Genomic DNA, 25542 nt, shown 5'->3' on the forward strand with positions numbered 1-25542 from the left:
CTGTAACTTAGGAAATGTCACCATCGATTTCACAGGGGACAAGGGGAGAATTGCAAGCTTTATACCAGTGAGGGGAGAAGAATTATTACTGAGATGCAAATAAGACAGTGGGTGCTTATCAGCAAAATTCTGATCTTGCCATCAAAACGAAGGGTAAAATAAAATCAGAAATTACCAACTAGATGTCAAAAATCAGATTCTCTTCATTCCCAACATTCTCTCCCACAGTTCTTACTGTTGCCCACATCACTCAAGACACACGAGGGAGAATTTTGAATACCTTTGGGGTCTTCCATTTAAGATTAAACTGAGAATTGACTTCTCTCCAAATAAAAAGCCAGTAGGCTTCCGGGGTTACGTTAGAGCCCGGGTGTCCTTGGAGAAGGAGCACGCGGTGTCCACCAACACCCTGGAGTCGTTCAGGGAGAGGTGGGCGCCGCAGGGAGTGGAGTGTATTATTTCCCCCTCCAACTCTATTTTGATTTAGTCCCTACCCTCCCCTTCACTGTCTTGATCACACAGCATTGCCCTGTGGTTTGAAGGGCAGTGCTTGTCACTGGCCACTCGGGTGATTTCCTATCTTCCTGGTGGTGGAAATTGAATAAAGATTCGTGCACTTTGTGTCTTTCACTGTGTCTCACACCTGCACACACACACCATGGGTGCTGGGGAAAAAATAAGCACTACCGCACTTAGGCGGTAGTGTGGGGGTTTAATAAAAAAAAAATAAAAAAAGAAAAAAAAAGTAAAAAAAAAATAAACAGAGGAAAAAAAAATAAAAAGCCAGTAGGAAGTTGCAAATCCCTATTTAGGTGACACGACCCTGTAATCTTTCTCTTTTTATATTCTTGATTGTGGACCACTCATTGCAGGTGTTGTTTATCCTGCTGCTGTGCCTGTTCAAGCAATGGTGGTGTTGTGGGGTGGGGGGTGGGGGGGTGTCGTTGCCGACTGGCACCAGGGAGTACGTGCAAAATGAGATTTGTCCAGTAACAGGTAGCTGATTGACAACTGATCACCTATCCCAGACCAATGCCTCTGCCTAATCAAAAACTCTGATTAACTCCCAGCTAGCTGAACAACTTGCAGGTATGAATGTTTGGTCACAAGCCAGCAGACCTCACGAATAGGGGCTTTCTTTCTCTCTACGGGTTTTAAAAAAAAACTGGTTTTCTTTAGACTGGAGGTGTTCTTCAACAGTTACCATAAGCTATGACTCTTAACCAATAATTCAGAGACTTCACAAATATGAAAGAGTTACTCTGCCTCCCACCAGTCAATTGATGGATGAATGGATGGACAGACAGACAAGTAACAAATCTATTAAGCCAAAAAAAAAGTTCTCAGCAAACTTTATGGACACGGACTATTAAACCTCTTTCCCAGACTTGGCCTCTACCCGTACATCCAGGCTTTTACTTTTGTATCTCTCTGTGTAGGGGGTCCTTTATAAGGGGTTAAAGTTTTACCTGGTGCAGTTCAGTGATTCAGAATTGGTTTACCTCAACTATAATTTTTTTGTTGCAAAAAACAATAACCCATTAAGTACGCAAAGCTGATTTTTTTTTTCCCTGTTAAAATGATCTAAAATGTCAGGTAAATTAGGGCATTTTGCATACTTTCATAAAATACGTAACTTTTGTGAAAACTCTAGGAATAGCAGCCCACTACTCATGAGGCATAAACAGGTTGTCTGAACCAATATTGCTTACTCAGGTCTTTTAAAAACTGATGCACTTTAAAAAGTGATGCATGAATTTGTTCCTCTGGAGACAGGTAAGAAGGGGTAAGATTAAGGAACCTTGGATGACAAGAACAGAGGGGTTTCTCATCAAAAGGAAGGCAGCTTACATGAGGAAGCAAGGATTTAGCACAGCTTTAAAGGACTATAGGCTTGCTAGAAAGGAGCTCAGAAATGGACTGAGAGCCAAGAGGGGGCATGAAAAAGGTTTGGCAAGAAGCATTAGGGAGAACCCAAAAGGTGTTTTACTCATACGTGAGGAATAAGAGAATGATCAGGGAGAAGATAGGGCCAATCGGGGATAGCAGAAGGAACTCATGCGTGGAGTCTGAGCAGATAGGGGAAGCCCTAAATGAGTTTTTTTGCTTCAGTTTTCACTAAGGAAAGGGACCTTGTTGTGAATGGGAACTTTAAGGAGCTGGGATACAAGCTTGACCAGATCATGATTGATGAAGTTGATGTGCTGGAAATTTTAGCAAACATTAAGATTGATAAGTCCCCAGGGCCAGACCAGATTTATCCTAGGCTGCTCCAGGAAGCAAGAAACGGAGGTTGCTAAGCCACTGGCGAAGACCTTTGCCTCCTCACTCTCCACAGGAGTCGTAACGGAGAATTGGAAGGGCAAACGTTGTTCCGCTTTTTAAGAACGGTAATAGGGAAATCCCTGGCAATTACAGACCAGTCAGTCAGTCTTAAGTCTATGGTCAGCAAAGTTTTGGGAAGAATTCTGATGGATAGGATTTATGACTATTTGGCAAAGTATAGTGTGAATAAAGGCAGTCAGCATGACTTTGAGGGGGTCAGGTCATGCCTCTCAAATCTTATTGAGTTCTTTGAGGAGGTGACAAGACAGGTCGATGAAGGTCAAGCAGTGGATATGGTATATATGGACTTCAGCAAGGCATTTGATAAGGTTTCCCATGGTTGGCTCATTCATAAAGTCAGGAAATGTGAGATACAGGGAGATTGGATTCAGAATTGGTTGACTGACAGAAGGCAGAGTGTGGTTATAGATGGAAAGTATTCTGCCTGGAGGTCAGTGTTGAGTGGGGTCCCATAGGGCTCTGTTCTTGGGCCTCTGCTCTTTGTAGTTTTATAAGTGACTTGAATGAGGTTGAGGGGTGGCTTAGTAAAGATTCCAGATTAGGACCAGCATCAATATGTAAAACTGACTGCAGATTCACACATCTTCTCTATCCCACCCAATGCTCCACACCTACCACTCTGACCACTACTTACTCCCCATACCCAATCCCATCCTGCCTTGACAAAGGGAAGAACATTGAGCAATCAAAACACCTCTCTAGAGAACACCGGTCTCACCCATTTACAGTGCTCACTGCTCACAATATTTTTTTCTAACATCTCTAACTGAAGTATTTGATGGCTCAACAGAAATGAAGTGAAACAGTATCTCAGGTTAAACGTCTGAGGATTGATTGTGTGGAATGTTATTAGTGAGCAAATAAACATAGCTATACAAAAGGTCTGTCTCCATAAGTCTTAGCAACAGATTTAGAAAACGTACTGGTTCTTCACGAAAGTTAAATGATTCTTTTCAGCTGTGTGAAACATTCATATATGTTGAGATGTAAAAACAAGTCTGAGGTAGTACTAGCACCAAAGTCCATCTGCTTGTGTGCTTGATTAGTTATTGACCTGTTAGGAAACTGGTACATTGGTGGCAGCTGTAATTGTGTATGTCACGATAAAACATGGATCTATTTACTCTTAAATTGATAAATTCTCCTTACAATAGATGTGTTGCAGTGCAATCACTTACCTCGGCCTGCGAAATACAAGTCCATAATTCTGACAAGCCAGGCCCACCGTGGGTGTATAAACAATAGGCATGAATCTCTCAATGTCTGAGGTCAGTAATCTGTAGAAGAGCTTCTCATTTCGGTCTTGAAGGGCAGTTAGAAATACATACCTTAAAATGATAGAAGTGCAAAGTAAGAAACAACTTGAAGCAAGCAAGCAAAAGCATATCCCATTAGACCAGTTAGAAAAAGCAAAAGGCTAATATGTATTTATTTTGTTAACAGGGTGCACTCTCTTTAAAGCTATTAACTGTTAAAGAGCATGAAAACTTGAAATTTTAATAGAATCGGAGTTGAATCCTGCCATATTTACAGATTTAACAGCTATTACTTAGTAATCATAATAGTGAGTTTACAACATCTTATTCATGTTTATGATAAATACAAGTACACAGCCGTGTCAGTCAAATTCACCTATTACAAGATGTTCACTCCACAGCAGAAAGGCAAACTCTTGATAAATGGATAAAATCACAAGGTGCAGGATGAACCCTCCAATAAATCAATACAATTCATTTAAATTGTACAATTCTGTACAGGTATCAAGAATGCAAGTCAATCTTTTGTTGCCAGCATGCCAAAAGTATTTTTTCATCTTTCATGCAAATAAGCAATATGTATGACTTTCAGTGCTGTTGTGGTGTCAGGTACATAGACCTTATGTCCTCAGAACTGGTGAATCTGATCAAGCAACACATCCTATTGACCACTCCCAGCAGGCAGCGTGATCATGCCCATCAAGGGCATTGCCTGCATGGCTGAGAACAGTATTTTACATCTACCATTGTGATGCTGTTATTGGAAATAGTCTACTAAAAAATTTGCTCTGTGCTAAGAGTCATACCAAAAATCAATTTAAGATCACCAGTCAGGTTGCCAGTGTGATGCACTTGCACGTGCTGGAAGCTCTATGTATTATGATATAATACTGCTTTGTGTAAACAGAATTAGCTCATACACTTATTGTTCTCCTTCACTAAAATAAAAAAAATGGGTCATGATGACAGCCAATCTTTGCTCCAGTCACATAGCAACACCACAGCCCACAGTTTACTTGGTTGGTCTGAAAACTAAGATTGACAGTTAACAGATTCCACTGCATATCCGTGTCAATAATGCACCAGTCAGGGCCCACACTCCTGCTGAATAAACTTTGCTCCTTTATCCTGGTCAGTTTGTGACCTAGTCCTGATGAGTACAAGGAAGTTTCCATTTCTTGCCCTTTCATTAGTGCTCAAGCTCTGTACCAAACAACTACTTAACAATGATATGGCAAAGATTGTTGTCAAGTTGTAGCTACATGATGAGCACATTAACAATTTACTGTGACATCAATAAGGAATTTAAGACTTAGATTTTGCATGATGATATTTCAGTCTTAAATTCAAATGGATTAAAATCACTGAATAGACATCCTTACGTAAAGTGGATCTCTAAAATTTCCAAAACTTGGCACACTTTCACTTTCAAGCAAAGTTAGTACACAAACTAGTAAATTCCTTTGTTCAATCACTAATTCATGTAAGTACAATTCATTTCAATTTGAGCAATGAAACATGAAACAGGCATTCCACTCGAATGTTTGGAGATCCATCTCTTGCGATACTTTGTTTCTGTGGATGCTGTGCAATGTCTCTGACCATTGTTTCAATGTTACTTCAGTGTCCAGTGGAAGCTGGCAGCAGGAACCAAATATCGGCCAAATGGCCACAAATAAATATCCAGAAGAGGACGACAGGCAAAGAGCACAATGTAGAAAATATCCATTTAGTAGAGGAACACCTTTTCCTAGTAGATATTTAACAAACAATTTAAGTTATGCAGCTCAATCCTTCTGTGTACATTCTATTGTGCTGAAAATCTGGCACTAGAAATCAGAAATCTGAAACTTGGCCTTTATTTGGGAAATCATTGCATGCCTCAAAACTCCATTGAGGAATCAAATCTGAAATCAGTCAGTTTGATTTTCTTGGGACATAATGGTATGTCAAAAATGTACTGTATAAACAAGGAGAACACAAACTTCCAAATATTAGATTTCATCATTAGCTAATACTTGCTTTCATTCTTGGATTTCACACTTATATTGGCAAAAGATTTCATTAAGATTTCCATCAGAAACTGGCAAATATCTTGCCTCTAATGGAGTGTTATGCATGCAATGGTACGCAGGTGCTGAGTATATACGAGTAAATGCAAATCAAAAAATACTCTGGAAAAGATACCATTCCTTTTATCAACTTATACTTTCACACAAGGGTTAATGGATTGTCTAGTTCAATCACCACAGCATTTCTAGATTCCTACCATCTGCTGTTGAAACTGTTGACCATTCCCTTAGAGACCTGGAGGTCTAAAGCACACAAGGCTCTTAGGACCATTGAATCGATACCAATCAAAAACAGTCTAATTATTCCAATCCCATTTTCTAGCACTTGGCTCATGGCATTGTGCGCCTTGGCGTCATGAGTGCAATGTTGACGGTTTCTGCCTCTACCACCGTTATGGGCAGCGAGTTCCAGATTTCCACCATCCTGAGGGTGAAAACATGTTTTTCCTCCGATTCCCTATAAACCGCCTGCCCTTACCTCAAACTTGTGCATCCTGGTCATGGATCCCTCTATCAAGCGAAAAATTTTCTTCCTGTATGTCCCTGAAATTTCATGCATCAAATCATGTGCACCCTCAGTTTCCCCTACTTCAAAATAAATCAATCCTAGTCTACCCAATCTCACTTCATAACTAACTCAAGTCCAGGCAAGTAGTGTTATAAAGTTCAAGCATAACCTTACTACCTTAAAAATCTACACCTCAGTGTAGACCAGCCTCTCGTATCATTCACCTTCTAATCTGGAACTCATTCAAAACTCTGGCACTTGTCTTATGTTGCATAAAGTCCCACTCAATCACACTTCCATTCATGGACCCCTTCATCAGAGCTGGGTTAAGCAACTTCATTTTAAAATTTACAATGTTTTGCTTCCAAATCCTGGCATGACCTCCCCCTCTCTATTTCCATCATCTCCTGCAACTCCACAATCATCCAAGATATTTCCACGTTAATCAAATTTGCCTCCCAGTACAATCCCATTTGTAAAATTGCTTCGCCATCAGCAGCCATATCTTCAACTAACAAGGACCTAAGGTCTGGAATTCCCTGCATAAACCTCTTTCTCTTTCCTCCTTCAAAATTCTCCTTAAAAATGTCATTGTTCTGAGTAAGCTGCCCTAATAAGAACATAAGAAATAGGAGTAAATCATCCAGCCCCTCGAGCATACTCTGCCATTCAATAAGATCATGGCTGATCTTTTCACAGCCTCAGCTCTGCTTACTTATCCTCTCACCATAACCCTTTACTTTTTTTGAACAGTAAAGGAATTATCTAACACCTTCTGTAGCTCTGGACTAAATTCTGTTGTTCAATAGTACTTCTGAAATGTCTTTATAACATTTCAAAAAAAGCAAGAAAACTAACAGATAAATCCTTCAAATTTTTCATTTAGGCTTTCAAGTCTCATAAGAAACATCCAAAATCTTTAAATAGTTATTTTAAGTGTATAATTTGATTCAGGAAGAGTAACAGAACCTGACCAGGGAACAATCAAAGCAACTAAATAACATTCCTGCAAAGTGGTTTAGGACATTTGACTAAATTAAAGGCATTGTACAAATAATTATGATACTTGAGATTAATTTGTACTAAATTCTTGTTTGAAGCATCAGTGATAAGAAACAATTAAATACCCACAAGAACAGAATATAAAAGACCCCATTTAGAAATGTAAAAATATAAGTAGGAGTAGTCAGGTTGGATTTCAAAAGGGAAAATGGTGCTTGACCAACTCTCTTGGCTCTTTGTATGGTGGTTAAAGTCTTGATAACAGTAATGCAGTAGACGTCATTAGTCTAGGCTTGCTAAAATCTGACAATAAGGTCTCCCGTGGTAGGCTGATTAACAATGTCCAAGAAACAAGTTGCAGAATGGATTGTTGGTAGGCTTCTAAGTAGAAAGCAGAGAATGAAACTAGAGATCAGTTATTCAGAACCATGTCCCACAAGGATCAGCTGGGATTACTATTGTTCACAACTATGTTTTGAACTTTAGAATCAAAAGCAAGTTCTACATTTGAGAATTATATCAATACTGAAGATGACAAAAAAGTTATAGACTATGAATAAACTTGCAGAATGGAAAAAACAAGACAAAAAGATAAATATATGCCAGTATTGTTGGGCAGGATAAGGTGTTCACTCATTACTTGGACAGGACAAGTGGGGTAGAGAAACAAGGGATCTTGGAGAACAAGTTATGCTGCTGCTTAACAAGGTCATGGAAAAAAAAACAACCCAGTATTAATTTTTTTTTCCTTAAAAAAAAAGAGGGTAAACAGATAGGAAGGTTAAAATAAAGCTGTACTGAACCTTGGTTAGGCCACAGTTAAACAGTACTATGCACTGACTTGTTGCCATATTATAAAAATGCATTCAAGAATTTGCAGATATTCAAGGATTTTATTTGAAATGTGTAGACGTGTCAAGAAAGGCAGGGTCTTTTGTCTCTTGACCAAATCAAAATCTTTACATTTGAGGGGTTTTGATAGATTTGAGAAAATATTTCAGTTCCAGTCTTCTAATTCTGAGCAAGGGTCACCAGACCTGAAACTTTGATTTCCCTTCACAGATGCTGCCAGACCTGCTGAGATTTTCCAACAACTTTTTTTGTTGGAGAGAATGTTTCCTTTTGTGGAGAAGATCTTAGCTTAAAACAGTCAATAAGATCAAGTAGCAAGCTTCAAGACAATATAATATTGGTGGAACTGAAGCAGTGAGGAGGATAGACCAGTTGGAGACATGGGTGGAAAAATGGCAGATGGAGTTGAATCTTGACAAATGTGAAGGTGTCACATTTTCAATTGTAAAGTACAGGTGGAAATTATACAGTAAATGGCAGAACCAATAGGAGTGTTGATGTGCCAAGAGATCCGGGTGTACAAGTCCACATATCACTGAAGGTTGCAGCCCACGTAGATAAAGGTAGTTGAAAAACAAATGCCTATGACCTGCTTGCCTTCATTGGAAGGGGCATTGAGAAGGATAGGCAAGTTATGCTGTAACTTTATAGACTGTGAGGCCACACTTGGAACATTGCATCTAGTTCTGATCGCCACACTCCCAGAAAGGAGGTGGATGTTTTGGAGAGGGTACAGAAAGGGTTTAGCATGACTTTGCCTGCAATGGGGGATTTTAAGCTATGAAGAAAAGGGTTGGATAAACTGGGTTTGTTTTCATTGGAACACAGGAGGCTAGAGGGTGACCTGAAAGGTTAAAAGATTGGTAATAGTGTGGATAGAGTGAAAAGTATGAGACTTTGTCCTAGAAAGGAGGGGTCAATTATAAGGGGACACAGGTTGAAGGAATTGGGGCGAGAGAGGAGTTCAAGAGATATGCAAGGCAATTTTTTCTACACAAAGGGTGGCGGGTGCCTACAATGGGCTGGCAAAAAGTGGTGGTGGAAGTAGATAATAGCAGCATTCAAGAACCTGGACAAATACATGAATGGAAAGGAAGGGAATAGAGGGATACAGATCTTCGAAGTGAAGACAGTTTTAGTATGTAAGGGCCAAAGAACCTATTCCCATGCTGTATTGTTTTGTTCTTTAAATCCAATGAGAAAATTCCACTACAGGGAGTGGTTGATGTGAATATTAAAGAAGTACTTCAAGGGAGTTAGACAGCTATTTGAAGAGACAAAAGTTCAGTAAAAATGATCAGCCTAGAAGTTTAACAAAAAAAAAAGTTACTCTAATGGTGACCATGTAGCCATGGTCAGGTTTTGTGAACACTCATCTGGTTTAACATTCTTTAAGAAAAAGGAAATCCTTATCTGGTTTGGCCTACATGTGACTCCAGACCCACAGCAATGTAATGGGGTCTTAACTGCACTCTAAATTGAATGACTTGAGAGACCATTTCAAAGACAAAGACAACACTTGGGATGGGCAACATTCCATGAAGAATAAAATGGAATTAGCTTTAACAAGGCAAATCAGTCTTACTAAAAATGCAAATTTGTGGTGTCACTCTTACCGGTCAAGGTCATCTTTTATCATTTCATAGTTTTTCAGCACCTGAAGAACCTGAACATTCTGGTCAAGAACACAAGGGGGCAGAAGACCATGGATACCTAGTTGTTGTCTCTCTTCCAACGTGAAGGCCAAGCCCTAGAAAAAAAGATTTTAAAAAAGAGAAATGGCAGGTTATATGGATTTCTCAGTCTTGCCAAACAATACAGAGACCAAACCCCAATCAACAAGCTGAAAAACTTGCAAAACAAAGGGGGCAGGGTTGGGTGTTGGGATCTGCAAGTTGTGGTTATCTATTGTGAGGCAGCACTGGTGCGGTGCAGCTCCAATTGGGTTAAACAGTTATATGGTTTCTCTAACAGGCCTGTGCTCTCAGCCTCAAACCCTGCTCCCAATCACCAATCTTAGCATCTTTCTGAAGGGGGTCACACAGACTTTTCAGACTTGAAATGCAGTTAGGAGGGGAAAAAAACATTTAGGAAGCATTGTGGTAAGCAAGTCTACCATGCATAAAATATATAAAAATTAAACATGTATCCAAGAAATTGAGGTGGAAACATTCCCCAAAAAGATTTTCAACTACACATTTTGACATCACAGGAATTATTCAATAAGTTTGCTCTGATGTTTCACACCTCCAAGCATTTTAAATTTCGATAATTGATTGATTTATTTATTGGCATGTGTATTTTATTACTAATTACAGTGAAATGTGTTGCATAAATACAGCACACATTATCCAGCATTGTAAACTCCAATGAATGGAAGCAATGCATTTAAAAAGAGAGAGAGAGAGAGAGAGAGACAGAGAGAGAGGGAGGAAGTAATTTGCTTAATTTCATTGGAAAATGTCTAGGAGCAGAAATTTATTTTATCTTGAGTTATTATACGAGCTGATTGCATAATTTGGAGGAAAAGCATGGACCCACGCAATCATGCCAGCCAAAAACATTGTATGCCTTGGCATCGGATGTACACATTTAAAATGCTTCTTAAATGTGATGAGGGTGTCTGCCTCCACCACCCAAACAGGCAGTGACTTCCAGGTTCCAACTAGTCTCCAGGGTGAAAAGTGTTTCTTCCCCCATCTCCTCTAAATGTTCTGACCCTTACCTGAAACGTACGCCCCCTGGTCTTTGACTAAGCAGAAACAAAGTTTTTCCATCTACCATAGCAACATGCCTCTATTTTATAGATGTCAAACACATTTCCTATTTAAAACATATAATTCAGACACATATTCGAGCCAGCAGTGCCAATGATATGGATTGAGTCTAGGTTTAAAATAGTTCTAGAAATTTCTAGTAGCTAACAGGTTTGCTTTGTTCCTAAGCTGGAGGCCTGCAAAATGCTATAAAATTGTATCATAAAAAAGCTGAACTGCAACATTGTCCTTTTTTTCTTAAAAAAAACTTGGTCTTGCTGACAATTCTCAGAATGCTGTTATATTCAAGGTAAATGTTTAAACCAACAACTCCGTTAATAAGGGAACAGTTGAGGCAGATTTTTCAGAATCAAGTTCTTATCACAGGAATAGTATTTCTCCCTTCAAAACTACACACTTGAGAAGTCAACATTTACACAAATCAACTTAGAGAGAGAGTCGTACAGCACAGAAACAGACCATTCAGCCCAACTCTACCATGCCAGCAAGTTATTCTACATTAATCTAGTCCAGCTGGTCTGCATTTGGCCAATATCCCTCTAAACCTTTCCGAACGATGCAGCTGTCCAAGTGTCTTTTAAATGTTGGAATTGTACTCGCCTCTACCACTTCCTCTGGCAGCTCGTTCCACGTATGCACCACACTCCGCAGGGAAACAAAATAGCCCTCAGGTCCCTTTTAAATTTTTCCCCTCTCACCTTAAACTTATGTCCAGTAGTTTTAGATTCCCCTGCCCTGGGAAAATGACCCATCTATTCACCTTATCTATGCCCCTCTTAAAATTATAAACCTCTTTAAAAAAAAGAGAGTCACCTCTCTGCCTTCTAAGCTCCAGGGAAAAATTGTCCCAGCCTATCCAGCCTCTCCTTGTAATTCAAACCTTCCAATCTCTACAACATCCTTGTAAATCATTTTTACACCCTTTCCAGTTTGATAACCTCCTTCCTACAGTAGGACAACCAGAACTGTGTACAGAACTCCAAAGATGGCCTCACCAATGCCTTGTTCTGCTGTAAAATGATATCCCAGCTCAATGCTGACTGATGAAGCTAACTTATTGGATTCTAACACAAATCTAGTCAAGATTTTAAATTACACAGATGAAATTAGGAGCCCAGTTAGCTTGGTTGGCTGGACAGCTAGGTTGGGATGCAGAGTATTTCAGAGCTGGGTCCAGCTCCCAGGGGTCATCATGAAGGTCCCACCTTCTCAACCTCGTCCGTCACCTGAGGAGTGATGACCTTCAGGTTAAATTCATCAGCAGTAGTCCCCCTCTAATGAGAGCACAGCCTTAATATGGGACTATACCTTTATCTACTTCAGATTACTTATAACTATGCATATGCAAGAGTGCAAATTTAATTAGTTTCATCTCTACAAAACTTCCAAAATGACATCCTAAATCCTAGTTTTCTTCTTTGACCTTGTCAGTATGTAGTTTTGCTTCTATTGGATTTTTCTTGACTGCCATGTCAGCATGTCATATTGTATTATCATCACGTATCACTTCCCACCAGCAGAGACAGCTAAAGCTTTTATTTGAAAATGTACCAGAATTCAGTTGAATTCCTGCCAGAGTGCAAATTCCAGCATTTGACCTCCAAGAGAACGAAGCTGACATTTTCTTCGAAGTTTATGATGATGATCAGGAAGCAAGACTTCATATACATAGGGAGACACAAAAAAGACAGAAAAAAAAAGTCCAGCTAATGCAGTAAATGCATTCCAACCTTGATGCAACTGAAGCATGACCTTCTGTACTTCATTTGTCTACCCTGAAGATTACACAACTCCAAGAGACAGCACTGACTATTTTTGACCTTCTTCCAAAATGGATGAGGAAAAACAAACTAGGGGACACAGGACTAACTTCATTGAGATATTGACTAAAAAAAATCAAGAACAAATATCAGCTCCTGAGGAAATATCAAGCAGAAATTCATTTGGATCAATGACTGGAAGGGGGAGTACTGTTGTGTGTAGGGGTGGTAGCAGAGTGAAGTCTCAAGTTGCATTCAAGCTGCTAATCCTGCAAATACAAAATTTGCTTTTCTTTTTGCATGGCATTGAAATGTATATTTTAAACACAAACGTTAAATTATAGGCTGTTCTGCTAGTACACATGTTTCGTCAATGCAAATTTGTTATAACTTGATTGGTGAATTGGGGATGAGCTGAAAATGTGTTGCTGGAAAAGCGCAGCAGGTCAGACAGCATCCAAGGGACAGGAGAATCGATGTTTCGGGCATCAGCCCTTCTTCATTCCTGAAGAAGGGCTGATGCCCGAAACGTCGATTCTCCTGTTCCTTGGATGCTGCCTGACCTGCTGCGCTTTTCCAGCAACACATTTTCAGCTCTGATCTCCAGCATCTGCAGTCCTCACTTTCTCCTCCTTGATGAATTGGGGATGCTGCTCCTAAAGCCAGAACCTTTAAAACGTGTGTTGGCTGAAACGCAATTACATTGTCAACACTAAGCGCTGTTTCTAAAGAATGATTTTTCTATAACATGGGGTTGCACAAGAACGCAGCCATTGCACTTTGGAAGAACCGAATCCCCTTTGCTAAACAGGTGAATACAAGCTAAAACTTGAAGGCATAGTCTTCAATTATGATAAAAGCAATTCTCATTTGCTCACCAATATCACAAGTAATCACTGCCATGGGGAATTTGCTAACCTCTTGCATTGCTCAAAATGCACAAATTGTCACAAATCCATCATCAGAAGAACTCCACTCCAGCAATTCCCAACTTCATGGGAACATAAAATGGAAAAAAAAATGTACAGAACGTGATTTTGGATTAGTATGGTCCTTTGATGCAGATTGTCCAAAAGCAAATACAATGGTGTACATTAAAAAAGGTTACTGGAGGTACATGGTTGATGTGTGTTGCCCATGATGGGAACATACAACTTGGATACGCTGTTCCCTCCTGTGTGGAGACCCAGGTACTTCTGGGGAAAAGAACTGTACTTCCTCTTGAGATGATTGTTAAAAAGAGATTAGGTGTCTTGGACAGATTTCTTGTAAAAGCAGTTAATCAAGCTGCCTTGGTCCCTAGGTTTGAATTTAGAATAATCTAGCTGCAGAACATCTCAAAATCTCTAACACAATTTGTTCAAAATTCTGTGCAACCATTAAGAGAGTTTAAACTTCTTGTTACTGTTTGGAGCCCTTGAGTTGAGTTTAACTTAGAGACAAAAAGAGAGAAACAGAGATAGAAAGAGACAGACTGGAGGAGGGGCAGGGAGGGGAAGGAAGAACACGAGAGCAAGATCTGGAGAGAAAAACACAAGTGTAAGTTTTAGAAGTACAACTCTAGATTTAACATAAAATAGCAATATAGTTCTGGGCCAATATGTTAACAATGCCTGTGGATTACACAACTGAGGATTGGATGGAGGGGTTTTGAAGTGGAAACCTTGCCATAATGGAGTAAAAGGCCTGGTAAATTTTATTCATTTTTCCTCAGGATGTGAAGGTCACCTGCTAGGCCAACATTGACCACCCATCAACTCCGAAATAAATCATTATAACACTACTCGGGCGAGTGGTTAATCATCCAATTGCTGATAAGTATCAGAGTTGAATTTATTGGAGATGTAAATCAAAATGTAGAAGGAAGGTGGAATTAGAAAGTTTGGATTTAAAAGTTTCAGCCTCCCTTTTACTGAAATTTTAATATAGCTAACAACTCCTATTTGAGATAGTGTGCAATTATTCTTAGTCGTATTCTCTTACGAATGTAGGTTTTGTTTTTAAAAAATGAATTTTGTGACTTCATGTTTTTAAGAGTTACCTGGTTTAATCGGATTATATGAAGCACATTGTTTCCCATTGGTGTGTGTAGAGATCAGCAGTCAGCCAGCCAGTTAGTTATCAGATTGTCAAAAATGTACAGAAAAAGAATATTCTTTAACAGTCAAAAGCTAAACAAATGATGCACAAACATTAAAAGATTCTATTAGACTGGTGCTCTATAAATCCAGAGCAAAACAATGGCATGAAACGCACTTATTTTTCTTTGCAGGGAAAGCCATCTGTATTGCCTGACCTTTGCCAACAAATTGCTTGCTTCCCCTCCAAAAGAATCTAAAATCAGATTTCAGATGCGATTCAGGGCTCAAACGTATACCACAATCTGGCTCTACAGAAAAATTATTGCTTGCATTCAGGCAACAAAATTAACTTCCTCACTATTCGATAACTTCCACATGTCTTGTGCAAAGAAAAGCAGCTCTTTCAAATTCAGAGTGCAGAAGTTATTCAGCCTATCTTGCCTGCACTAGCTCTTAGTATTTTAATCTCCTGCCTTTTCCCTGTAAAACCTGAACGTTGCTTCCATTTAAAAATCATCCCCTGATGTACTCTTGAATACTTCCATTGAAGAAGTCCAGACCTTAGTTCTGAGCATTTCATACCCTAACTACTCGTATCAAAGTTCTCATCTCACACTGGTCTCGGAAACATTTTAAAAGCTGTACTCTTTGGCTCTTGATTTTCTTTTTACAAGCAAGAACAGTTTCTCCCCATTTACTCTCTCCAGATTCATAACTGAAAACCCCTTTTATTCGGCAAAGAAAAAACAGCCTCGACTTCAATTTATCCTCCATGAAATAGCTCATCCCTGGAACCATTTTTGTAATCTTCTTCTGCATTGTCCCCAATGCATTCACATCTTTCTGATCATATGGTGCTACGATTGTACACATACTCCAGCCAAGGTCTAATCATGTTGTATTATAAAAGCTCAGCACAACATCAGTTGTTATTCTACATCAGTTTTTTTAGGGCAGCACGGTGACTCAGTGGTTAGCACGACTGCCTCACAGCACCAGGAACCCAGATTCAATTCCAGCCTAGGGTGACTGTGCAAACTCCACACAATTCTCCCCATGTCTACATGGGTTTCCTCCAGATTCCTCTCATAGCCCAACTACGTGCAGGGCAGATAAATCGGTTATGCTAAATTGCTCAGTGTTAGGTGCATTAGTCAGGGGTAAATACAGGATAGGGACTAGGCCTGGGTGGGTTACTCTGAGGGTCGGTGTGCACTTGTGGGCCAAATGGCCTGTTTCCATACTGTAGGGAATTTAATCTAATGAAGACTGGAATACTGTAAAAATCTGTATCCAATGGTCAGTGTTAAAAATCCATTAAAATGTTGGCCAACAGCAATTTACAGTTAAGTAGCAAAAACCGAAAACAAATAATTCCATCAACTGGGAGAACAGGAAAAGCAGCACATCCAAACTTTCCTGGTTCATCAAGAGAAAGATTTCTTCCCTTAAACTTGATTGAACACTGGCTTGTAACAAATATGTAACACATTTACATTTGAATATTACAGCCATTATCATCGTCAGGTCAGGTCAGACAGGAATAATTTATGCACCAGCAGAAAAATACACTTCCCAAGACATATACATTTGCTACAATTTGTATGGGACCTGTGTCAGTAAACTGGCTGCTGGAGTTAAATGATTACTTACCCGAAAATCAAATAAAAATCGATGTTCTCTATCTAGTGTTACAATCTGTGGGATTTTTAATACTTATCTTCTCATTAGGACCTGAGCAAAGTTAGCGACAAACCGTGCCAAGCAGGATCAATACTATCCTATGCAAAGGATGAGCAAGTGGTGATGGAGGAACGTAGAAGCCGAAAGCAGAAACAAGACCCACATGTCTCACTCCACAGGGAACCTTTTGGGGTGTTCAAATTTCTGGAACCAAGATGGAGCATAAGGAAACCCCCAAATTTTCCAGCTCACCAACATCCGTGGCATACAAATCGGTCTTACTCAAATAAGCACATGGAAATGCTAATGAGAAACTAAATGAAGCAAATTGAAATAGAGGTAGTTATTCTATAAAAAGTGATGGTTGCATCCTTATGCAAAGCCACATAATAGAAAAATCACACTTTAGAAACAGCGCTTAGAGTATTGGCAATGTAATCACATTACAGCCAACACGTTTTAAAAGTTTGCACTTTAGAAACAGTGCCCCAAATTCATCACTCATTATAGTGAATTCATGCAGACAAAACGCATGTTATAGCGGAACAGCCTGTATTCTGAAGATTACAGAAGACATTCTGTATTGCTGAAAATAAATTCTGCCTAATCAATGACAAGTAATTCAGCCAGGAGTTTTGTCAAACCTCCTCAATAAGTTTTCATTATCTACAACTTTACAACACAACAGGCAAGATCACTGCTGACACGAGGGCTATTTTCAATTTATTCTGTATGCCGGAAAGGGTGATGTCAAACTAAATACCGCAATTCACTGGCGAACCATTTCAAGACTTGTACAAAGCAGGGAGTAACCCATATCACATCACTCCACTATTGGTGCTCCCAGAATTACAGTGGGTACCATCAAATCAATGATCATTGGGTTGAGCAACAAAGCATTGCTGCATTTTCATCCAACACCAATGAGGAAGGGATTACCATCCCGAGCACAACCTATGCTTTGAGGGAAAGTGCAAAAGACCAATCGATAGTCAAACTGTTCCCAAAACACTGGAGTTCCATTTTCCTTTGTCTTTGTAGAAAAGAGAGAAGCAAAACATACGATCAAGTACAGAACTATCAAAAACAGTGCACTTCGTAGCGTTAGTGTTGAAAATACAAATACTTTGATACCAGGAAGGGTTTTGAAAATTGCAACCAGCCAACATCAAAAATCTATTCCTGATTATAGCATTAGATTGCAAAGGTACAGATACCAGCTCAGATCAATTTAGGAGGTAAAAACAATGACTGCAGATGCTGAAAACCAAATACTGGATTAGTGGTGCTGGAAGAGCACAGCAGTTCAGGCAGCATCCAACAAGCAGCGAAATCGACGTTTCGGGCAAAAGCCCTTCATCAGGAATAAAGGCAGTGAGCCTGAAGCATGGAGAGATAAGCTAGAGGAGGGTGGGGGTGGGGAGAGAGTAGCATAGAGTACAATTGGTGAGTGGGGGAGGAGATGAAGGTGATAGGTCAAGGAGGAGAGGGTGGAGTGGATAGGTGGAAAAGAAGATAGGCAGGTTGGACAAGTCAAGGAGACAGTTACTGAGCTGGAAGTTTGAAACTAGGATGAGGTGGGGGAAGGGGAAATGAGGAAGCTGTTGAAGTCCACATTGATGCCCTGTGATTGAAGTGTTCAGAGGCGGAAGATGAGGCGTTCTTCCTCCAGATCAATTTATACCAATTCATACCACACATGTACGGAGTAAGGAAGAACACTTAAGACAATAATGTTTGCGCGACAACTACCAGCAACAAAGAAACCAAAAATTGTGCAGAAGAGAACAACGTGGTCCTCTCCAGGTGGATGTATCACCACAAGTTGTGAAACCTTCAAAGCATTAATATTTTTCAAGTTTCAATGTAATCTTGCAAACTGTTGTACTGGTTAGTATAAATGACATCTATGTACACACGTGTTGTCACTCCAATGTATACCTGCTTGCTATGAGCTTTTTTCTCTTGAAAAAGGGGAACTTGGTGTTAATCTCAGTCAATACATGGAGACATGATGAAATATATCACATGGTATAACAGTGACAGAGTACAACAATCCCATTCACCATTTTATTTAGGGTTCACTTGAAGCATGTTTCTATTTAAATAGAATAGCTTAACATCAGACCGGACACTATGGGCCCGAGGAATCTAACGTGTATATAATCGTTAGCTGCAATAAGCATCTGCTGGATTCTTTAATATGATAATATCCACACCCAGTTTCTATGTCTTAGCAATACTTACATCTCCTAATCAGGTAAAGTATCTTGGAGGTAAACGCGAATCACTTTTTAAACTTAATATTAATATTAGGTCATGGATCAATCATGGATTCATTTGCACAATTGGAGCTTCTTTAAACAAAAGAAATGCATATTTTTGTTTGAATTTGTCCAGTCAGAAAGGTTAATTGAAGGCAAATGTAGTCTGCATTTTGAGCCATTTTTGCATCAGGCTACAACTCTGACACAGGTGCAAACATTCAACTTAAATCTTTTCACTTTTTAAAATTAAAATTAAAAACATAGCATCAAGATTTTGCAAAAATGTATTATTCAGGAACAAATCTGGTGCACCAGCTACCAGAAAAGTTTTCAAAGTAATCAATGCCTGCTGTTAGTAAGTGGAAAGTCTTCACTTTGAAATTAGTTATCACAAGGAAATGGAATGTGAAAACACCACAATGTGTAAAGCTCATTCTTTCCATAGAATCCATAATACTGTCGTCTATTTAATTAACTTAATCTATGGAAATACGCTGCTTCTTTCCCATACTGTAAATTATGGAAAGTTGGTTGTTGCAGTTGAGCAAAAGTTGATGTTCTAAGGAACTTTATTTGTATAAAGTGCTTCATCAGATCAATACGATGGTCTTTAGACTAGCAATACCAAAAATAAGAACTAGGAGTAGGCCATTCAGCCACTCCAGCCAGCCTTACCTTTGAACAAGGTCAAGATCGTGTTGATCTGCCCCAGACCTCAACTCTTCTTTCATTCACTGAATTTTCAATTCCCCAAAATTTCAAAAATCTGTGCCTCTTCACAACTTTCTGGGAAAGAAAATTCCAGACAAACTGTCCATTGGGTGAAGAGATTTCTTTGCAACTTTGTTTTAAAAGAATATTCTTGCTCTGTAGCCATTTCCCTAGTTTGATATTTTCCCATTGTCTTCTCAACATCTACCCTGTCAAACCCCACTCAGAATCTAAGTTTCAGTAAGACCAGCCTCGTTCTTCTCATGTCTAATGAGACAAGGTTGCTTTTTTTAAAAAAATAAACAATTCTGCCCCTTATTTCCAAGCAAATTTCTTTTAAACTCAGTCTCGAATGTCAGTATATCCTTTTGAAGTATGGGAAGCAAAATTGTTGCAGCCTTACTAAACACTCTCTACAACTGAAACAAGTTCATGTTTTTAAGCCCCAAACCCTTAACAATAAAGCCCAAAATTCAACTGATCTTCTTAATTCCTTATTGTAACTGCATGCTAACTTCTTACGTTTCAAGCACAAGGACATCCAGATCCCCCTCTTACTGGAAGCCCATCTTCATTTAAATGTTAGTCTCCTTTTGACATTTCCTACCAAAACACATGACCTCATACTTCCCTGCATTAAGCTCCATCTGCCAAGTGTTTGACCGTTCACTCAATCTCTATCCCCTGGCAGATTCTGTATGTCCTCCGAGCTTGCTGCCCCTTCCTATATTTGATAGGAAGTTTGGACAAATTGACTTGCAGGAGTGAGCAAATATTAACATAGATGGCAAATAAGCGAGGCCTTAAGACTGATCCTCATGGTACTCCACTAGTCATTTCTTCCCAACCCCAGGGGTAAATAAAGACGTCTATTAGTGCTCACACTCTATTCTGCACAGTCTTCCATCTTTGCTAATACATGACCCTTAATACACTGTGCTCCATTCATGTGCAATAACTTTTTACGTGGCACCTTATGAAGTATCTGGCTGTGGCAAGTCTACCTCCCTTTGTATCCATATTTGGCAGGCCAAATACTGAATGTCAAATCACAAACCTTCAGCCAATATTAAAAAGTTGGAAACCAACTAGCTATCAAGATGGCTTCTGTGGATAGTCTACCTTTTGGCATTTCAACTACAGACAATACAAACAGCAAATACATCACTGACATTGGACACAGATGACAGCATCTCAGTTCACTGTGGAAATCACACCTTACTGCTTATGGATGTCTCAGTGTCTAAATGTTATGAAATTTTAAGACTCTGCATGTGTCATACTGGACAAATTGAAAGATTGGAACTCAACGACCACTATCTAGATCCCCACAATGGTGCCCTCCAGGCAAACAAGACATCATGGGCTCCAGAAAGGTTCACAGGTCATACAATTACTAGCAGGTTCAGGGTCTGTGTTATCATCTCAGTACCCAATAGATTCCTAACTAAAAAATTGGGTGCTTGCCATTCTGATGACCAGGCTCAAACTTTACATCACTTCTACTTTGAGTCACCAAATCCATTCAAGTAACAACTGGGCCTATCATGTCAGGCAACAGAAATCGTCATTCAGAGATCAAATTAACTGATCAGTAGAAAAGAGCTATTGTCTATGTCCAGCATATGAATGTGCATATATGTGGAGTGTGAACTTGTGAAGTTGTAATAATTCAGGGAAGAATGGGAAACTCCTGAAGGGCTTTTGCCTGAAAGGTCGATTTTCCTGCTCCTCGGATGCTGCCTGACCTGCTGTGCTTTTCCAGCACGACTCTCATCTTGACTCTAGTCTCCAGCATCTGCAGTACCCACATCCCCAAGTCCACATAAGGCATTCAACATGCCAATGTCTTTCACAATGTTGACTTCCAGTTCTAGAAAACAAGTTAGCAGAATACAACATCCAATCATAGTTACTGCCCTTCCTCTTATTGCCCTATTTTCTCATTTACAGGACTCAGACTTCACACTAGGAGTCTCAGTCAAATGTAATGGAGGGAACATGTAGCAAGAGGTATTCTGCAATAAGCAAAGGCCTATTACAGCAGCAGCCCACAAGGAGACAATTTGTTTTATAAAACAAAGTTACAATAGTACTAATCAGCTGACTGTTTTAGTCAATACCAAACAAAATGGGTGCCTAAAATAATATAGTACCATCTGAAGTGGATGCCCTCTAACAGGCAGTAGAATTAAGAACATCTAAGCATTTTTGGACATAGGTTGTCAGATGGGAAAAATGTTTAAGTTCCAGTACAAACTTTATAGTCAAACAATGGGCTTTGTATTTGTACTCAGCTATGTTCCTGTCACTTGTATGAAGTATTTACTAGGGTTTCATCATTACCAGTTTGACTCAAACACCACATCTCCATGTAGAGTCAAAAGCACGGTGCTGGAAAAGCACAGCCTGTCAGGCAGTATCCAAGGAGCAGGGGAGTCGACATATTGAGCATAAGCTTGTCATCAGGAATGTGGGGTGAGGGGTGGGGGAGAAGGTGGCCGAGATATGAATGGGAGGGAGTGGGGCTGGGGGAAACAGGAAGGTAGCAGGGAATGCAATAGGTAGATAAAGGTGAGAGGAGGAGATAGTGATAGGTTGGAGAGGAGGATGGAATGAATAGGTGGGAAGGAAGATGGAACAGGTAGGACAGTTCAAGATGGCAGTGCTAAGTTAGATCTGGGATTTTGTGGGGGGGTGGTGGTGGAGAGAGATGAAGCAGGCGAAAAATCAATGTTGATACCATATAATTGGAGGATCCCAAAGTGGAAGGTGAAGCATGCTTCCTCCAGGCAGCATGGAATGGGAGGTGGAGGCGGCCCAGGACTTCTATGTCCTTGGCAGGAAGGGGAGGGGGAGTTGAAGCAGTCAGCTGCAGGGGACTGGGGTTGTTTGGTGCGTGTGTCCTGAAGATGTTCTCTGAAACCTTCCATAAATTGGCATCTGGTCTCCCCAATATAGAGGGGGCCACATTGACAGCAACGGACATAGTAGAGGAGGTGTTTAGATGTGCAGGAAAATCTCTGCTGGACATGGAAGGATCCTTTGAGGCCTTGGATGGAGTTTGGGGAGATGTGGGTGCAGGCTTTACACCTCTTACAGCGGCAAGGAAAGGTGTCAGGAGTGGAGGTTGGGGGGTGGCATGGACTTAACAAGGGAGTCATGGAGGAAATGGTCTCTGCGAAATGCTGAAAAGGGGTGGGGAGGGAAATATCTCTGGTGGTGGGGTCTGACTAGAGGTGGCAGAATGATGCATTGTATCTGGAGATTGGTGGGGTGGTAGATGAGGACCAGATAGGTTCTATCCTTGGGTGGAGGTTCAGGAAGTGGAAGAGATGTGCTAGAGGGAATGGTTGACCCTGTGGGAGGTAAAATTGTGGTCCTTGAAATAGGAGGTGATCGGAGATGTTCTGGAGTAGAATTGGTCCTAATGGGAGCCAGATGTGGCAGAGGAATCGAGTGTAACACCTCATCTTCTGCCTTGCGAACCTACAGCCACACAGGATCAATGTCGATTTCACTAGTTTCCTGATCTTCCCTCACCCAAACACATCCCAGATCCAACCCTCCAACTCAGCACCACCCTCTTGAACAGTCCTACCTATCCATCTTCCTTCCCACCTATCCACTCAGACCTTGCACCGTCACCCCTCACCTTCATCTAGCTATCTCATTCCAAGCTACTTCCTTCTTCCCCCCCTTCTACCCCCCCCCCCCCCCACCCCACCCCGTTCATCAGGACTGGTGGGAGGTAGGCCCCAAAGGGACAGGGAGATGAAGAGCTCATGCTTGAAACGTCAACTCTCCTGCTTCTCAGATGCTGCCTGACCTGCTGTGCTTTTCCAGCACCAGACTTTTTGATTCTGATCTCCAGCAACTGCAGTCTTCACTTTCCCCTAGCTTTATATATAAAAGTAAATTGGATCACCACCCCTGGTAAATTCACATTTTCTCAGTTACTAACCATATACTTGAGAGCCTCAAAACACAAGTCAAATCCCTACTTTACAGAAAATGTAGTCATTTAGAATTTCATAACTGCAATAAGATTTTAAAGTTGAATGCTGGGTGCAATAGTGATAGTAGAAATTAACAATGCAATACTCAAATTCCATTTACCATTTAGAAACTACTGATCATGACTGTACTTCATAAAGACAGGATAATATTGGAGGACAGAGTTATCCAAGTCAACTCACTGACTAACAAGTGATAAGGTTACAGATTGCAGGGATTATAATTCCGCTATTGATGATGGCCCATATTGGGTCATGGATGTCCACCTTTGGTCTGCATGATCTGCTGGAATTCTATCCTACTTAGGGTGATGGTAATGCAACACATTATGGAGGGTTTGCCTTGAAGGAACAAAACAGACTGTGGAATGGTCAGTCCTGCAAATACTATCACTGACAGATGCATCTGCAACATATTAATTGGTGACGACAAGATCAAGTAATTTTTCCATCTAGATGGTTCCTTCAATCCCTGCTGCAGACCCAGTTGAGCAGATATGTGCTTCAGGAATCTACTGAGCCAGTATTGGTGTTGGACATGGAAGTGCCTCACCCAGAATGCAAATTGTTGAACACAAGAGATAATTTTGAGGACTACAGATGTCATTGCAGTTGTTTAATCTGATTTCAAGTGTTCAACCCCTTCACCTTGGGAAGAGAGAAAATCTTCAAATAAGCCAGGCCTGCATGATCTCAGATTTAAGATCAATCTTTTAAAAGTATTTTTTTTTTTTAAATACTAACCAACTTTTAATCTTTGCATCTGTACTTTTTAAGCGAATAGCTTTACCCTTAGTGGAATAACAGTGCATCAATTGTGCATGCAATAAAACCTCTTGACTTGCTTAAGGTGCTGTTTTTCTCTCAAACTGAAAACACTGAAAAACTGCAAAGGGATCTATGCAGACATGCAGTTCACCCATCGAGGGCATACCTGGTGTAGTTGTAATACTTGGGCAGAACAGAGGGGCATACTCCTCCCATTGCCGAGATTTTAGTGCTGGATGAGGCATTGCAAAGCCGTTTGGAGAGATGGTCAGATTTTCACCCGAAGCCAGCACAATTCTGGACTTCATGCATCCACCTTGGAAGCAGTGATCCCTAGGGTCCGGCTGTGGCTCAGGTCAGGACCACTGACCCCGGAAATGGTTTGGATGCAGTCACAGGGACAGCTGGCTGTGGAGGAGGTCTTTTCAAAGACAGCTGTCTTGTTGCTGTGGGACTTCCTGACAGCTGTGAGAACAGAAAAAGCAGAAAGGCCCTGCAACATTCACAATACTCCCCCACCTCTCCACCCCATCCAAGACAACCAAAATTACTTATTTTCTTCCAATTATTTTACCTTTAATCAAAAAGATTCAAGACAGGCAAGTATCAGGCTTCAAAACAGAGTTTACTTCCTTACACACCTTATTTCTGTGATCCATGGGTTACAGTTGACTCGGTTGGTTGCTTTTAGCCCAAAAACAAACAAAAACTAGCAGCTTGAATGAACAGGCTTCCTTCCTGCAACACTAATTATGTAATTAAAGTAAGTAAACTTAATAACAGGCCCTTCTTAGGAAACAGGACAACCTTGAAACTAATAAGCCTCTCTCCACTGGCCTGGAATGGTTGCCCAGATCCTTTCCAAAATGGTAGACAAATATACCCAATCCCATTGGGCAACATCTCAAATAAGCAGGCTATTGATTGCAGGTCTTCATGTACACTTAAGTGGGTTCCCATTGCCCTCTGGTCATTTCATAGAATTTTTTTTTTAATAAGTGGCCATTTGGCCCTTTGAGGGTTATTTGCGATTCTGGCTTTCTCCCCCCTCAAACCTTTCACCCAAGAACTATATCAAACTCAGTTTTGAAATCATTTCCCTACCCTTTGACCTCAGGAGAAAAATAAAATCCACAAAAGAAATCGAAGTTTACCTTTCTACTGAATCGATAGGAGGTTTCGTACACCATAGTACATCCATGATAACTATGCCACTCCCAATGTTACATTATTATGCAAGGGTCCATTTGTAAGATTACAATATAGACGGAGATAGACATAGGCACGATTAATTTTTTTCTGTTACAGCCACACCAGCACACATTACGCAAGGCAACAATTTGACATAGCTCTTGGGGTCACTGACACAAAAAAAAGAGCACAGATACCTGCAGTGATTCAATGGTTTGAACTGCAACAATAAATACTAGCAGATTCCATGAA

At 40.3% G+C, this 25542-nt stretch overlaps 1 protein-coding gene across 2 annotated transcripts in view; it reads right to left on the minus strand.

The window, feature by feature from the left end:
• Positions 1–25542, minus strand: part of me1 (malic enzyme 1, NADP(+)-dependent, cytosolic) — a 420143-nt gene that overhangs the window by 272622 nt on the left and 121979 nt on the right. For both annotated transcript variants that reach the window (XM_072554540.1, XM_072554546.1), the window contains exons 2-3: positions 9653–9786; positions 3525–3674 (exon numbers count right to left, since the gene is read on the minus strand). In XM_072554540.1, coding sequence (XP_072410641.1) covers positions 3525–3674; positions 9653–9786 — 284 coding nt within the window. The remainder of the gene's footprint in view (positions 1–3524; positions 3675–9652; positions 9787–25542) is intronic.

This window comes from Chiloscyllium punctatum, chromosome 3 (genome assembly GCF_047496795.1).
Source record: "Chiloscyllium punctatum isolate Juve2018m chromosome 3, sChiPun1.3, whole genome shotgun sequence".
Classification (NCBI taxonomy): domain Eukaryota; kingdom Metazoa; phylum Chordata; class Chondrichthyes; order Orectolobiformes; family Hemiscylliidae; genus Chiloscyllium; species Chiloscyllium punctatum.